The sequence below is a fragment of the Parus major genome, chromosome 3 (genome assembly GCF_001522545.3).
Source record: "Parus major isolate Abel chromosome 3, Parus_major1.1, whole genome shotgun sequence".
Lineage (NCBI taxonomy): Eukaryota > Metazoa > Chordata > Aves > Passeriformes > Paridae > Parus > Parus major.
The window spans coordinates 59,858,034-59,874,914 of record NC_031770.1 but is presented as its reverse complement, the minus strand read 5'-3'; the positions used below and the strand labels follow the sequence as shown (position 1 = coordinate 59,874,914).

The window sequence follows — 16,881 nt, the reverse complement described above, 5'->3', positions numbered from 1 at the left end:
TTGTGTTGCCAAGCAGGAAACCAGATGTACCTTGGTATTGAAAACTATGTCTTGTTTTGTTGTTTGGGGTGTGGATTCTGCCAGATTAGTTTTCTGATTTGGCTTGCCTGTGTGAGGTTTTATTGCCAGCCTGGGGGAGGGGGCAGCCAACACTGTGTTGGCTTCAACACTGTAAAACCTCAAAGTGTATGGTACTGATCTATGAGCTACAGTCCAAGCCTGCAACACGGTGCTGTCATCCTCAATACTTGTTTTTAGTGTTCCTTGCTCATGAATCATTCTGTTTTGAAGTTATATAAACACTGGGAATTCAAAAAACAAATTATCTCAAAACTAAATCCCGTTTTCTGGCTCAGTTACACCTAAGTAGTAAAGGAACTATTGAAGCGACAGCCCGAAAGAACTGAAACCATGAAAATTACTTTTGAATCAATTAAAGAAAGAAAAAGGAATGAGGTGTTCTATTTTAATAAAGTCCACAGACAACTTTTAGACAGGTATGTTAGTTACAATACTCACTTTTTAATTTCTTTTATCATTACCTTCATAGGCTTGAATCTTACCATTTTAGTGATTCCCTTAAGTTCTTTAGTTTTACAATTTGCTGGTAATGAACTAACTAGGTATTTATGGGATGAAAAAAGTGTAATTTACCTTTCTAATATTCCCTTAAATTATTATTACTTTTAAATTACTTTACATTGTTAATTAGAATTTAATTTTTAAATCTTTTTAAAGCAAAATTATTAGACTTGAAGTCAGCTTATAATGAAAGCATCTAAAAAAGTCAAAAAGAAAAACAAGAAAATAAATTGCTTATTAATATACCAGTAAGAATTTATACCAAACATACTCAGAAAAAATTATTTATTATCATGAAAACAAACAGAACAGTAGTAAATATTTTGACATGACAGTAAACATTTTTGAGAACTACCTGTTTTATATACTATTAGCAAATTTGCTTTACATTATGTATCTTGATTTCCATTTGTGGGAAGGAGAGAATATGTGCACACTAATAAGTAACAGATGTTACCCAGGCCTCCCTTCTTGTCTCAGAATAACGTTTTCCTCATTGAAATCACTCAGACAAAAGCCTAAGGAAAATAAAATTAGATTTTTCCTCAGTTAAGGGACAAGACTGCATCTCTATGCCAGCCATAATTCCTGAAGAGGCTGCTGCATGAAGCTTCTAGGTGTTCTAACAAACAAATGTTAGTGTAGATGCTCCAGATGACTTTCCCACAGCATTAAAAAAGAGAAAGTTTTTCATGAGTTGTTCAATAGTACATGGAGGGAGTTGTCTCAAATGCATTTAGAAATGTTAAGAACCCATTATTGTATTGAAAGATGAATTGTAATACCCACCAAACAAAGTGCTATAAGCTGGGTTAAGGGGTTGCATTAACAATAAATATCTACAGGATTATTTTGCCCGTTTTTTTTATACTCACCATTAAATCAGACCATGAATTTATTGCTTTGTGCTTAGACAGAAAGATTTCTAAGTGAGCAAATCCTTTCAGCTTCAGTTCATAATACACAGTAACAAAGACTTTGAACAGTGTTGAAAATTTATGCTTTTTTTTTTTTTTTGAGGTTACTTGCCTTATATTTTCTCTGGATAAGTGTAATACATATACATTCCACTTTTATAATGTTGTTTTTAAGGATGAAAACTATTCTCCTTTGAATCCGGTGACACATATGTTCTGACTTGAATATGAGGTTGTGTTCTGATTTTGTACTGGGAGAATGATGTGATAAGTAAGGGGTTCATATGATTCTCAGTCTTGAGCAGATTTTGTTACTGATATTGAAGAAATATGTTGTATTTATGTCTTTTATGACGAATAACAAGCTTACTTGAAAAAGTAAGTTTTGCAGCTGATGATGGTTGTGAAACAGTGCTTCTGTTGTGATAGGCACATTAAAATGTACAAATCTGGTATGATGGAGAACTGCATGGAAGCATTGCTGAAGGAAATAAGAATGCTTCACTTTGAGTACTCTCAATGCTACTGGACCCAGGCTGAGCATCAGTTTTTGGATATAGAAAATTAAATAAAAAAGAATTATTTTTTTGTGTTATTAGCACCAAAATAGAGGAACAACCTCCCTCCTGTCCAGTTTTTAAGAAGAAGGGTATGGATATTGGTATTTTCATCAATTTTCCTTTTCTTAAAATAGTCTTTCTCAATGGAAAGAACGGATAACTTTAAAAAAGAAAGAGAAATTGCTTTCTGTTATTATTTGAAAGTATTGTGAAGACAGATTATTAACTTCAGCTCTTGATTATGATATTCACCAGGGCAATGATGAGCAGCATAAATAGTCAAGAGAAAGCAGGTTTTCTTTTTGAGGCCTTCACAAACAGCTGAACAGTTGGTAATGGAGAAAACCAACAGAGAAAATTACAGAGAACAAAGTTGACATTGACAGGAACTTTACAGGTTCTGACTCCTTCCATTTGGCTTAATGTGTCTCAGATATTCAACAGCTGGACAACTTGAGTCCTTTACAGTTTGACATTGTATAAAGTGCACTCTTAATAGACTTTGCTTTCTATTTTTTTTTTTTTTTAATGACATCTTGTACTTAAAACATGAACAAAAGTTGAGAAGTATTAGTACAATGTATTTTTTGTCATGGAGAAGAAAGTGTTCTTAGAAGAACTTGTGCCTTTCCAGCAGTTACATACATGTAGGGGAGAAAGCTGAGCTTATTCTAAGTTCAGGTATTTTTGTAGTTGTTTTTTCTAAATGCACATTCTGCAGGTATTAACTGAATGTGGCTGTGCATTGTACAAAACAGAATTTTTGCCTAACTAGAAAAGATTGATTTGTACCTGAAATGGCTTGATTTTTTTTTTTGGAGACACCCACCTTAGAGCTTTTCAAGATTGACTGTGATAAAATCTTTCTCAGTTTTTTCCCATGAAGCGCAGTGGACATCTTAATTTGCATGACATTTGTAGCTACAACTTTCTGTAGTTGCAATTTTTCTGGACAGACAACATCCTGCTAAAATTGCCTACAATACTGGGAAAAAAAACCAAACAACTATATCGGAATCAAATGTGTGCTTTTTTCAGCACAAATTCCCCATCTGGTAGCAGCCTTTCAGTTGGAAGCAGCTCAGAGGAACAAGAGCAACATTGTCATTAAAGGCAGACTGCAGCATGGTAGGAGATGTTCAGCTCTCTAAGCTGGTATTAGTGGAATCCTGCTAAGCATATTTTTTTATTCCACCCATGCCAACATTTTCAATTACAGAATTTCTAACTGTGAGCAGAATATTTGAAACCATGGCCACTGTCTCTCAGGAGAGTGATAGAAAAAATACATGTTAGGTGGCCATTTGAGAAATCTGGAAAGCCATTCCATTTCTAAATAAGGCTTTTCCTCTGTCTGAGTTGGATGTGAGACTAAAATGAGAAGATTAGTTGTTCTTAAATAACCAATTTTATAAAGATTGTTGCATCAAAACTGTCTACTCTCTTTCATACGTAATAGATCCAAACAATAATCCATAACAGTATCTGTGAATTGAAATATTACTGACCACATAAATTGGCCTCTGAGAATACAAGAAACTGTTTCTCAAAACTCACACAATCTCTGCTTCAATTCATGAGTAGTTGGATTTGGTCTATTTCATGTTCATTCTCCTTTAGGAGAGGCTAATACAAAAAGAGAAACCGTGCAAATGTGGTATTTAAGGTGCATGATTTGCTGCATATGTAACAATTGTTTTCATATGTGAGTATCAAGATAGAAGTTAAAGGCAGAGGGACAGTTTTGCATTGAGAATCTGTTTTTATTTGTGATTTCTGGTTCTTGGTAACCTGTGGTTTAGAAGTTCAGGCTCCTATGTCTGTTTTCACATTCAGACTGTAGCAAGGCAGAGCTCATACTCCTGAGAGAGTGAAACAAATACATGGCTGCACAGAACAACATAAATAGACCATAGTGTCCTGTCAGCACCCACATGAACACAAACACAGCACAGCTGACTTCACCCTCTTCTTCCTCTCCAGCTGAACAGGATTAATGTCTCCTATACATCTATGGATGCATCCAAGATATGCAGTGCTTCAGTATCTAGCTTTAGATAATCTTTTGAAGATCTTGGAGATTTACAGCCTCACTCCAGTTGCTGGTATTTACATCACTTGCTGAGCTTGAAGTTAACTCTTATTCACACACAGAGAGAGCACACCTTAAGTAGGTATTTAGAAGCAGGGTTTAGTGAGAAAATAGGATAGACTTCAGTGATTGAGGTCAGGATTAACATGCTGATTGGCTAGCTGGTTGTAGTCAACTGGTTCCTTTCATCTCCTTTTCCCTGTTTTACACTTGTTCCTTCTTGATCCACCTTGATCCCTCCCATTCTCTACCTCTGTTCCTTCCCCTAAGTGGTTCCATTTTAAGTCTCATTCATTTATACAATCCCCTTAACACATCTCCCAAGAAATTCTCCCTAGACTTTCCCCTTCTTCTCATAATGAGAGGGAACCCCCTGTAGCTAACAACCCCCTTTAGCCACAGGGTGTTCTGAGGTCGCCTTGACTCATTGGATGGATTTCACACTGGGACAAGGGGTGTCTGCAGTGCTTTTCCTAACCCTATCAGCACTTTTAAATAACTACTTAAATAAATCTGTGTCATGGTAAAGGCCGTATGGTGTTACAGTATTTATACCAGCCTGCAAGGAAACAAGTCCATGCCTAAGTTTTGCACTCTTCTCCATGAAAGAACACCATGTTTACTTGGACACTGAACTGCAATAATAACCAGCAACATAATAAACAAGTAGATACAACATTTACACCAGATTGTTGATGGAAGCCTCCATTAGAGCTAATAATTTTTCTGTTCAGAAAATGAAATGGAAATACTTCTGAAGTGTGATACCATTTTTTTTTTCTCTGCTGATATTCTGATTTACATGAATGCTTTCTAACCGAAGAATCTATTTTTTAAATAGAAGTGCAAGTGGGAGTCGGACACAATGAGATTTCCTGCTTCAGTAGTTAACCCTATGTAGATTAATGATTCACTTCAGCTCTATCTGAATAATATTAGTGTAGCAAATTATCCTGTAGAGTAGGATGCACTTTTCTATGTCTTATGAGGCATTCACAAGAAGCTACAGTGGTATAACTTATGGAAGTGTTCCTACAATATGTGCTTCATAGTTCTCACTGCTGAGACAATTACCAGTGAAAATGAGACCCAAGACTCATTTTGTTTCTCATCTCGAGGATTATGTTGCCTATAATTTGGGGAAGGTTTAAAGGACTATTTAGACTATTTCCCTCCTACTCCCATGATTATATTACTATGGTCACATGAGCAGAACAAGTAGAAAAAAGCACCAGCTGTGCTTTGGCAGCTGTGTTAATGATCTTTTACATGCTACCCAGCAGTTTGGTATTGCTCCATTTTCCCATTTGTATAAGTAGGCTTGGGTCCCTAGGTTTCATTCTGTTGGATTTGTACAAATCCAGATGTGCTCTAAGATCGTGCAGTTACTCTGTCAATTGACATGTGTCGGTTTATTGATGATACCTGAAAAGTGAACCAGGAGTGCTTCATCAATTACCCCATGGGAGTAGAAGCTCAGTGTTACGATGTGATAGGAAAGCTGGCTTCAGAATACTGAACCATGACACCTTTTTTGATTGTGGAAGCAAATGCAACAAAACTCAATGCATTAGACTTCATTAGTTTTCTCATGCCACCATGCTTGCTGGTTTTGTGTTTGCTAAACAACTCCCCAGTAAAAGAAGAGTTACTCTATTACCTGGAGAAGGACAGTTTTCCAGCTGATTGGAAAGTCAGCATTGCTTCCATTACATTGATTTGCTTTGAGAATAATCATACAGCTGCCATTAATTTTAGTCTGTTCGTTGTCATTGCCACCTTGCTGAGAAAGCACAGTAAAACATGGCATGCACGATGACTGCTCTCTGCCTCTTAGCACCATGGTGAGCTGGTCGTGCCTGGTGTAGCTGACTGAGCTGGGGCAACCATCTTCTCGTGTCATGCTAAAGCTCTAGCTGTTTTTCAAAGGAGAGGTGTTTTTAAGAAGCATAAATTAGCATCCTGTACTATCTTCAGCCTAGCCTTAGAAAGATCAGGAATAATATCAACCAGGCCATATTTTTGATGCATGATGCAGCTTCCTTTGTCTGCAGTTAGCATTAACAGTCTACCAATATTTAAAATTGCTGGTAGTTCCAGCTCTGTTTCTCTGTCCAGGAAGTAATTTTATTAGTGGGTTGCAGATAGCTCAGTGCTGTTACAGAAGGAACTCTTAGAGACTGGGACAGTAGTAGTCTGGATCAGGTTGAAAACTAACTGAATAGTAGTTAAAACCAGCTCTTCATGTGTATTCTTTTATTTACATTAAGAAGTTCTTTCTTCTTGTCAGATTTAGAGAGATTACATCCATTCCACTGTGATGTGCAATATGCTGTTCACTCTCCACTGCTTTTTTTTTTTGTTGTTGTTTTTGTAGTTTAATTTACAGAGAATCCTAGCCATAATGAAAGCCAAAGGTATATATTAAATTGTAGTCAAGCAGTGAACTATCTGAAGGTAAGATAGAAGACTTCAAACACATCCTCAGTAAAATATTCAAGAATGTTATTGGAAGAGGGCTTCAATTTGAAAAGTCACTGTAGAAAGTTTCACTCTCCCACAGCCTAGTATTTCAAAGTAAGCAAACAGAAAAATGCTTCCTGTTGATTACACCTCTTGTCCCCACAGAGCAAATATATCCAAGATGTTTGCAGAGCTAAATGTTTTTTGGCTGTATTTAACAATGCATCTTTCATGAAGTTCTGCAAATTTTAGGACTTCCAAAAAGGATGCTATATATACGCACACCTGTGGTTTTGAATTTATTGTGAGATATGTCCTAAACCACAGATCTTCCACAGTAGAAGCCCTAGCAATGTGTTAAGCTCAGTTGTTATCCATTCAACATATAAGGAACAGTCTTATTCTGAAAACTTGATGTAAATTGCTGATGTTAATTTTTTTTTAAAAAAGTATTTAAAAGTACTTTGAAGTACTTAAAAGTACTCTGGAATGAAATCTTTATTCTATATTTCTTACATTTCTAAGAGCTTAACTTGGGGGTGAACAGTTTGGAGGGATTTGTTAGTGTTTTGATTGTCTCTGTTTATTGTAAAGAGTATTAGTGACCCTGATCCAGGATAGTTAAAACTATAATTGTTTGTGACCACAGTGGAAGATAGCTGTAAATGAGTTTGAGAGAGGAAAGGGGATTTCTGAAAGGGGACAAGTGTATGACTCCTGTTGGAACAATGGAATGAAACACGGGTTTTTTTTATTCTCTGGAGTGTTTGTTTTATGCTATTGAAAAAAGGTATAGAGATAATCCTTCAAGAAGGTACAGTTACAGGCATGTTCTTCAGATTGAAATTAAAACAGACTTACCCACTTCTTATTCCACTGAAAAACTTTGGCTACTAGTGCTTTATTTTCCTGACTGAAGCGATTGTGAATCTTACCACATGCTCAGCATCTGCACAGAAGGTGGGAATGATAATTGGAGATAAACATTTTCTTTGTCTCCATCGTCAAGTGTTTAGGAATACTTGCTGCACTCAGTTACTTAAAACATTTTCTATTTTGCAGTAATACTGGTGGGTAATAAAAACCAGTTCAAATTTTCTTCCTGTTTCTTTCATTGCTTACCATTGGTTATTCTTTCTGTAGGTCTACTGATTGTCAAAGCACTCACAAGAAATTTTGTGTGGACTAAGTTTGAATCCTGCAGCTTCTTTACAGTGACTATCCAATACCAAAAGCTTTAAGTATTAAATCAACATTGCCATGATACTCCCTGGCATCCTCATGTGCAGACTCACAGCACTGCATCTTAAAAATATTAACCTGATATGTGTTCTGCTCTTCTAATAGAAGTAGCTGCTTCTTTTCCTTGGCTTCAGTTCTACTTCTGTAGCATATAGCTGTTAGTAGGTTAAAAACCAAACCAAACCAGACCTGTGTCACTAACGCGTGTCATTCTGCAATTCCAAATGTATTTGTGGTTCGCATTCCAGCAAGCGTGTACACAGAAATAAACCTTGATAGATCAGTTGAATAGGCAGGTAAAATGGACTATAATGAGCATTGATTATATGCTTGCATTCTGTTTATAGTGATATTTGATGTGTCTCTGTCCTGTAAAGTTTATTCATGGTCACAGTGCTGAGTTGTGTGATTGAAGCAAGAATGTTTTATAAAATTATTTCATCGTGATGTGATTACCTTTCAATAGCTTAAAAATATGTTTTTCTTTAGCAGAGATAGAGTTGTAACAGTTTGGCATCTCCTAAGCATTGTGGAAAGTGTATATCTATAAATACACATAAAGAAGCAATCCCAGTCCTACAAATTGAAAATACTTGAAAACAAACTTTGCAAACATTTGGCTGAAATGGCAGTTTAGCAATTACCTACTAAGCAATGTGAAACTTAGAGTGCTTTGTAATTCTATTTTCAAAGTCTCTATTGGCCTAATGCAACTATTTTTTTTTTCCAGAAATCTTGATGGAAAAATTGTTTCTGTAGTTTTAGAGTTTCCATGTAATCCAAGGCCATATTGCATGTCTAGGGAAAAAAACCCAGTTAAACCTTAGCACATTTACTGTTTTTTTTTGGTTAGCTATGCAGAAATCAGAATGAATTTTTCATTGTGCAGTTAGCTGTATTTTAACAATACTTGTATTTTTCAGATTTTCCAGATAGCATATGTTATTGTGAAAGCAGCTAACTCCCCTCGTCCTGGGAACTGGATATTAGAGCGTTCACTGGATGGAGTAGACTATCAGCCGTGGCAGTACTATGCTATCACAGACAGCGAGTGCCTGACGCGCTACAACATTTATCCCCGGCCAGGAACCCCATCCTACATAAAAGATGATGAAGTCATATGCACTTCTTATTATTCCAAAATCCATCCTCTGGAAAATGGAGAGGTAAGATCAGATGGTGTTCCATATGTAACATGGCAGAAAAGAATCCCCTTTGGTTAATTGAAAAATCTGCCTTCAGTAGACAAGAGTGTTTTGGTACAATTGAAAACTGTGGAGAGAATCTATTTGCAAATTTTAAAAGCTCATCTTACATGGTCCTATATAAATGCACACAGGGTCCACTCTAATAAGAATATTCTACCAAGTAAACCAAGCAGTAAGAGTTTATCAGGTAGGCAGTTTCAGGTAATTTTATGTGCTTGAAATATGTTCCCATGTCACTTGTGAACAAAGGTGACAATACTGGGAAAAATCATGGACTCGGTAAAGTCATAAAACACTTTTCTTTTAGATGCATTTTCAGTCCCTGTGCACAAGCCAGGATGTCAAATGGTAATGATTTTAGTCATAATTTAATGTAATGCCTTATTGCTGACCCTGTGCCCGTGTTTATGACTATTTCTTTTTCTTTCAGAGGCCTCTACTGTTTTAGCCTAAGTCCAGGCACATGAATCACGGACCAGTCATTTGTTCTAACTGAGGGCATGGAAAAGATTGAGAATGAGAATCTGTGGTTGAAAGAGCTAGTCAAATGTAATACCTGTAGCTGGAAATGCAGCCTTTTCAGTCACTTAAAATGATTGGAGGGAAACCCATGTGTACCACATTCCAGCTGCATATTTTTTTTAACAATTTTTTTCCAACTGTGGCTCTGCAAATGAAATTTTAGCCTCAATATTTGTCCCTCTGTTATTTTCTCTGTTCCACTTTTTAATGATTTCTTTTCCTATAAATAAGTACAAAATTACTTTCTTCTGTTCCCCTAGATGCAAAGCAATGTTCACATGCAAAATTGTTAATACAGTTATTTTCAAGACCTTGATATGGATATATATATAGTTAGTTTGCGTTCTCAAAAACTTTCCTATGCTAGTTGCAAAAACTGAAAAATTCAGCTTTCTGTAAAAATATCCTGTTGATATGCTCTAGAAAGATATAACCTTGAATCTAAGAGTCTCAGATTATCAAGAGTTATTGGATGGGAAATTTCAGTGCTAGTAAAATTTTTAAGTATTTTGTGTTTGTAGTTGTACTTGTATCATTAGTGCTTATATCATTTGCATGGATATTTGTTCCTGTAAAATCTCACAGGAGCAGATAAAGTGATATTAAAAGAACTAGTTCATATACATGTGCAGTATTTTTAAACTGGTTTCAACTGCATGCTTTTTGAGGGGTGAACAGAACATGAGTTAGTAATTTATCACTTGCAAAGAAATTTTATACTGTTTCTTTGGGACAACATGCCTGCACTGAAAATATAATGCAAAATTAATTATTGCAGTAATTAATTTAATTTACATGGTTCCATTTATTTGGTTATCCAGTTCTTTCGCAAGCAGATATTGATTCTGTAGTCTGCTGTCTTCTTGGTTAAACCAGTGAGTCTCTGTGTTCTTCACTGACTAAGCAGAGAACTTTATTCAGCACACTGGTATATGTCCATGGCTGAAACACTGGCTTAAATCCTACTGAATTCGGTGGAACTTAATTCTGATCTTAAATGTGAAATTAACAATTTTTGACTGGGCCTGGTGTGCTCTATCTTTAACTTAGTAAATTACTTTCATCTGGTGTGTGGTTTCTTTAAAGATAAAGATGACTTTGAAGGGAGGAATGCATCTGTTCCACTCCACTTGACAAAGGGGAGTTGTTAGATACAGGCATACTCTGTGAAAGACATAGGATAAACCCCAAGATAATCTTACCTCCCATAGGTAGTTATTAATCTGAGATGTGGCTGTAACAGAGAGAGAACAGCTTGAAATGAAAAGCCTAAATATTAACCTTTATAGTGATTGGAAGAGTATCATTACACATGAACTAATTATCTTACATTTTTAACAATACTCTTTTTGTAAATAAACCACTAGTTTCAGCTGTAGCTGTGCATTATGAAGTATGTAGCATTTACAGAGAATTGATGCAGGTTAATTAATTTTCGTATTTTGTCAAACACGTATAACATGAAAAATAACATTTCTACCAATATCATATTTACTTGCAGTTGTGTTGCTGGTGGTATTTGGCTCCTGGTCTTTCAGTGGAACTACATCTGCATATAATTTATCATTGTCCCAGGATAAAAATGTTGTTTTCTGAATCAGACATTGCAGTAATCTCGTAAGACTGATGGAGTTAGAAAATGTAAATAAATTGCCTTTGCGTTTCTTAGGCACACCATTCCGGTGTACACCCAGAAAACCCAAGGAAGTGCACAAGGAAGTGCCAATGTCAAATGTACATCTGTGCATTATTGCCTGAAGTTAAAAGTTGGCTAAGTTGTCATAGAAAAATCAGAATATGTTCTCCTTGTGTATACTTTCAATGAATGTTTTAGTCAATGACTTGATTCATTAGCATATTTTCAGAAATGTTCATTCCAAGCCAAATATTTTTTGTCATTTAATACTATTCCTATTTGTACCAGTAATATTGTCTTGGCCATTCACAGAATTAGAACCAACAACAGTTAGAACAACAAAGCCAACACAACAACAAATTTAAAAATTCCCCTTGTGATTTATCTTCCGATCTGTGTAATTAGCAGAAGTTTAAGTCAAATGGAAACAAGCAATCTATAGGCCAGGGATTATTTGCAAAAAGTAATTTTATTGAGTGAGTTAATGGAAAATTGCATAATGACAACTTCAAATGAATAAAGGTAAGAAACTCTCAAAGAAATTTCTCTAAAAGTGAAGACCTGAATACAGAAAGATTCTTAGCATTCTGGTTTTCATTCTAAGTTATCAGTGACAGCTAGAAAAACAGTGTGTCTCTATATCATACTGGCTAAGCTGTTTCACAGCATCATGGAATTGATAGGAGTGGAAGGAACCACAGTGGATCATCTGTCAGTAGTCCAAACTCTTTCCTTAAGCAGGGTCATCCTAGAGCACGTGGCACAGGATTGTGTCCGGAGAATTTTTGAGTATCTCCAGTAAGGTAGACTCTGCAACCTCTCTGGGCAACCTGTTCTAGTGCACAGTCACTGCACAGTGAAGAAATTCTTCTTCATGTTTGGGTAGAATCTCCTGTGCATCAGTTTCTGCCCGTTGCCTCTCGTCCTGATGGTCAGCACCACTGAGAAGAGCCTGGTTCATCCTCTTGCCACCCCCCTCTTCAGATACTTGTATATGTCAATGAGGTCCCCTCTGTGTCATCTCCTCTTGAAGATGAACAGGCTCAGCTCCTTCAGCTTATCCTCGTAAGAGAAATGCTTCAGTGCCCAAATAAATATAAAAGGTAAAGCTTCCCAAAACAACATTTCAAAACAAAAATGAATGTTGCTCTCAGTATCCCCATGCCAGAAAAATAAGGGAGATTAGTTCACTTAATGAGTTATTCACTACCTTTTACTGAACTGATGTTTCTTGCTTTAATAATAATTTAATTTCTTTTTTTACACTGAGTAAGAAAGACCAGTTTATGTAAGAATTAATAGTTGGAGATATGAATCTGGTATTTTCAGGTAAATAAGAATGCTTATCTTCTTTTCATCTTTACTTAGACCCTGTATAAGAATGCCATTTCTTTCTTTATTTCCTCAGATGATCATTAGTTCAAGAACTAAAAGTTAGGGGGTTACCATAGTGATTTTTGCTTCATTTTTCTTACATGGGAGCCTCTAATGTTTACATCCAGTTTGCACCTTTTTTATTGAAATATTTCTTCTGCTAGACTGCAATTTGTTTCACAGCCTTCTTACCTTGATGTCTAGGTGAATGTAAGTCTCTGAATGTTAGCCTTCAATGCTGTAACTTTATTTTTTTGTGAGATGCTGAAGGTTTTTCTTTGCAACTTTTTTTGTTGAATTAGCACATGTAGTATTTGTATTTTGATACATTGGAATCTTCCCTCTTGCTTGCAGTTGTTTCAAAGCTTGACCCTCTGAGATCTTCATGTGCAACAGATGATCACTATAACATGTGAAGAAAAAACATAGTATATAACAACATAGTATATAACTATAACATGTTAGGAAAATGTATATCTTTTCATAGAAAAAGGACACATAATTTTGTAGGAAGTAAAATTGGGGGTTACACTTGGAAACAGCATTCTTCAAACATACATGGATTTAGAGTGTTTTGCATAGGCTAGGAGAAAATAAATATTTAGGTTAAAAATAATTGTTCTGTTTTTCCTTCAGTATTGAGTAATTCTTTGTGCAAGCAGACATTAAAAATCACTATCAATAAAAATGCAATGAAGACAGTGGAAGAAAAACTTAATTAATCTGATAGGAAGTCACTTCCTTTTACTAAGAAGGCAAAAATACCCTCTCCCCTCATTCCCTACCCCCCCCCACACCATATTCTGAGAAACATCGAGTTTCTCTAAAATTAAGCTTTTTGAAAATTTAAAAATGGAGAGTAAGGTGGTGAATTTAATTCCCACCTTTTAAAATCTTAATTGAAATACTGAATTATCTCCCTTGTCTGTCATCACATAGAGGTATTCTGTCAAAGTTGGTTTAAAAATTGTAATTATATCTGGTGGTGCAGAAGGTATGTAAACTTTTCAAGGCAAATTAATAGTTCACTCTTTGTGGGCAGAATCTGTTGTCAGAAGATACTGCCTCAAAGGATATTTCTGTGGTGTATTAGAGTTTGGGTTATACAGTGACAATGGAGAGATGAAATCTCAGGAGTCAGTAAATATTTCCTTGTAGGGAGCAAATGAAACAGTCTTTGTCCTGTGTGAGATGCCTTTCATACATTATTTTCAGTTGCTGAGAACGCTCTACCTTGACATTTAAATACAGAAAAATTGAAGGATATTATCCCTGTATTTGAAGTAATCTGATTGTAGAAATGAGAATGATGCCTAATTGCACCATACAAAGTGGACCAAATTTCCAAAATGTTTATCTAGATTCCTCCTATCAAACACAGCCCTTGGGGTTGCTTGATTCTTTACAGCTTCTTGTGAAGCAATCAGTGTGACCAGATGGTTGATAAAACAATATTGGTAAGGACTACTGGTTTATTATTAAGGAGGTAATTAAGGAGTTGCACATCTGCAATGTTCCATTGCAACCTGCATGGTATTTCCATGTTCAAAGGTGAAAATTGGAGACTGAAGGACTTTGGCTAGAGCTGTTTGTGTGAGCAGTGGAGTCCAAGGTTCTCTCAGTCCTGGTGTCCTTTAAGAAGAACATTCTATGTTCTCTATGGCTAAGGCTGAAATAGAAGACTGACAGGGAGGAGAATTATGGTGGAATTAAGTAATTTATCTCCTTCATTTTCTGCAATAAGTATTTCTATCACTGCTATTATAGTGGTGAGAAAGATACTGCAGAGAAAGTGATGGTTCAGTTCTGCTCCTTTAAATGCTTAATCTCACACGCTTCTTGTGATTGTAGCAGTGTAACTGTAACGTAAAACAAAATAAAGTACTCTGGTAGTAAAGATAAGCCTTGTATAAGCATGTTCATTAGTCTTTATTTTCTTCAGTCAAGTGGAAGTTCAAAGTGTGTACTTCCTATGTAAAGAAGAAAAATAAACAGAAGCAAGTGCCTTGACAGTATTTTTTTTTAAATTTTGTTCACTTGTTGTCATAGCACTTGAATGCTTGCACTGTGTCCCTTTTTAAATGCATGCCTCAGGTCCCTTAGAACCTCCCCCAGTGTCCCAGTACTTTGCTGAGATTGCCTCAGGCCAGTGGTACTATGAACGTTGAACTCTAGTATTTCCCAGTGCTTGCATGCAGATTTTCTCCTCTTCATACCATAGTGCATGGCAAATTCGGTGCAGTCTCAGTGAAAAAAGAGACTTGGAAAAGGACCCTAAAGTGTGTTCTTATAGCTAGATTTAGACTCAGAATATCAGTGCTAAGAGGACAGAGGGTCCAAATTTTGGAAGTACTCAAAATTAAAATGTATTCACTTGCAGATTAAAAATTTTGAGTTAATTGATTTTTTTCTTATTTATTTATGATACAGATGCTACACAGTTTCTAAAAAAAAATTACCTAAGAGTTTGTGAATTGCAATATTGATGCTGCCTTTATAGTTCCTATTTTTAGATTGATCCTCTCAGCTACTAACATGTATTCAGTATTTTGTCTTTATTGCAAAATAATTTCCTAAATTCTGACCTCTTATTTCCCCTTGAGTAATAGTGATAGGTGTATTTTCAAATGCATAAGATGTAGAAAAGGCATCAGTGGTAAAAAATAAAGCTAGTAGTATTTTTGTCCATGCCCTCAGCTGCAATCACCCTAGGCATGTCTAGTGAGTATGTTAAATATCCATATATTTGACTTTCATTTCTTCAGTACAGTACTTGTGTTTATGGCATACGTTGTCTTGTACCAGTATTGTGTTTCTTTATTTTTACTGGAAAAAAAAAAAATGCACTATATATAAAAAAAAAAGTAACAATCTATTATAGATGGATAAAACTGTTCAGAAATTGAAGTGGTTTCTACTTCCAGCATCACAGTTTAGACAAAGACATTAGACAGAGACTAATGAATGCAGTCTGACTCAGAATCCAAAATAGGGATCTGTGAACAGCATTTTTCAGCTTGACGTCTGAAGAGGGAGAATAACAATAATTTTAAGCAATTCTGATTTTTTTTTCCCAAACAATGAAAGGGAAATTTTTATTTTGATTGACATGAATTGTTCCATGTGATACAAAATGAAAACATTTTATTTGGTTGTTTAATTCTCTTTTTTTCAATGCAAAGACAATGAAAACAAATTTCAGAAAACTGTGAATGGAGGACTTGAGACAGTCTTTTGCACAGAATGCAAATGAAAACTTCAGCAAGTAGAGATCTTATCAGATGCAATCCTTGCATCCAAGATGTTCTGCTTCCTAGTTTTGTAGCATACCTTGAGTCAGGCTGTCTAGCTAGACACAGCTTCATTTTCTAAGAAACAATGACAGGTTTTGTCTGGACCGAAATACAGGTGTCCCATCAGTTTAGGATCTTTCTCATTCTGCTTTTCCATCTTACAATCCACAGTTAGTTTTCTGTAGTGATTAGTAGTAGGGACACAGCCAAAAGAGTCTGTGGGTAAATGGTGCTTTTTATTAAAAGATCATTCCAATGAAGTCGGCAGTAATCTTCAAATCAGGTTGCCATGAATGCTCTTTGTTAATCTCATTTTCTTCAGTGTTGCACCACTTCAGAGGTTGAATGGTCCCTGCTTAACACTCTTGGATTACTCATACTTTGTTCTCCCTATTGGTTTTGGTTTATATTTTCTTTGCTTCCCCTCCCACCCTCACCTTCTGGCTACAGCAGCTTCAGGAAGACTCAAGCCATGGTTTTGGATACCGTTTTTTTGGATACCTTTTGTATGATTGGTCTCAGTGAAATGCTCATAACTTCTACTTGTAAGTCTTCTTTTTCAAGCACTTTGAAAGGATGTAGCAGTCTAGAAGCTTACTTGTGTCTACCAAGAAGGGATAGAATATTGATTTTCTTCCAGAATTTTGGCTCATAAGCTTTCAGCAGCTCCAAAATTTCCATTTAGAATAACTTCGAAAGAAATGGTTTACAAAAATAAATGAAATAGATTAGAGGTTTGGACAAAGATTCGGGTCTGCTTAATTTTGTTGCTTTTGGGGTTTTGTATCTTTTTTAAAATTTTGTTATTTGGCTTAGTACAATTAAACTTGAGTATCTGATCTGAGAAAACAAGACCTTTAACAAATGACTGCCAAAGAAATGGATACATCTTAAATATTCTGTTTACACAATAGTGTATTGCCTCACTAATGTAAAATTAACATTTACTGTTTTCCTAATAGACACTGAAAGATATGTGAAAAGACAAAGTA

General features: G+C 35.7%; 1 protein-coding gene across 1 annotated transcript in view; it reads left to right on the top strand.

Annotated features, from left to right (window-relative positions):
- The window catches only part of LAMA2 (laminin subunit alpha 2), a 336,031-nt gene that overhangs the window by 89,700 nt on the left and 229,450 nt on the right, over nt 1-16,881 (top strand). The window contains exon 4 of the mRNA XM_033512805.1: nt 8,780-9,022. Within this exon, the coding sequence (XP_033368696.1) occupies nt 8,780-9,022 (243 nt within the window). The remainder of the gene's footprint in view (nt 1-8,779; nt 9,023-16,881) is intronic.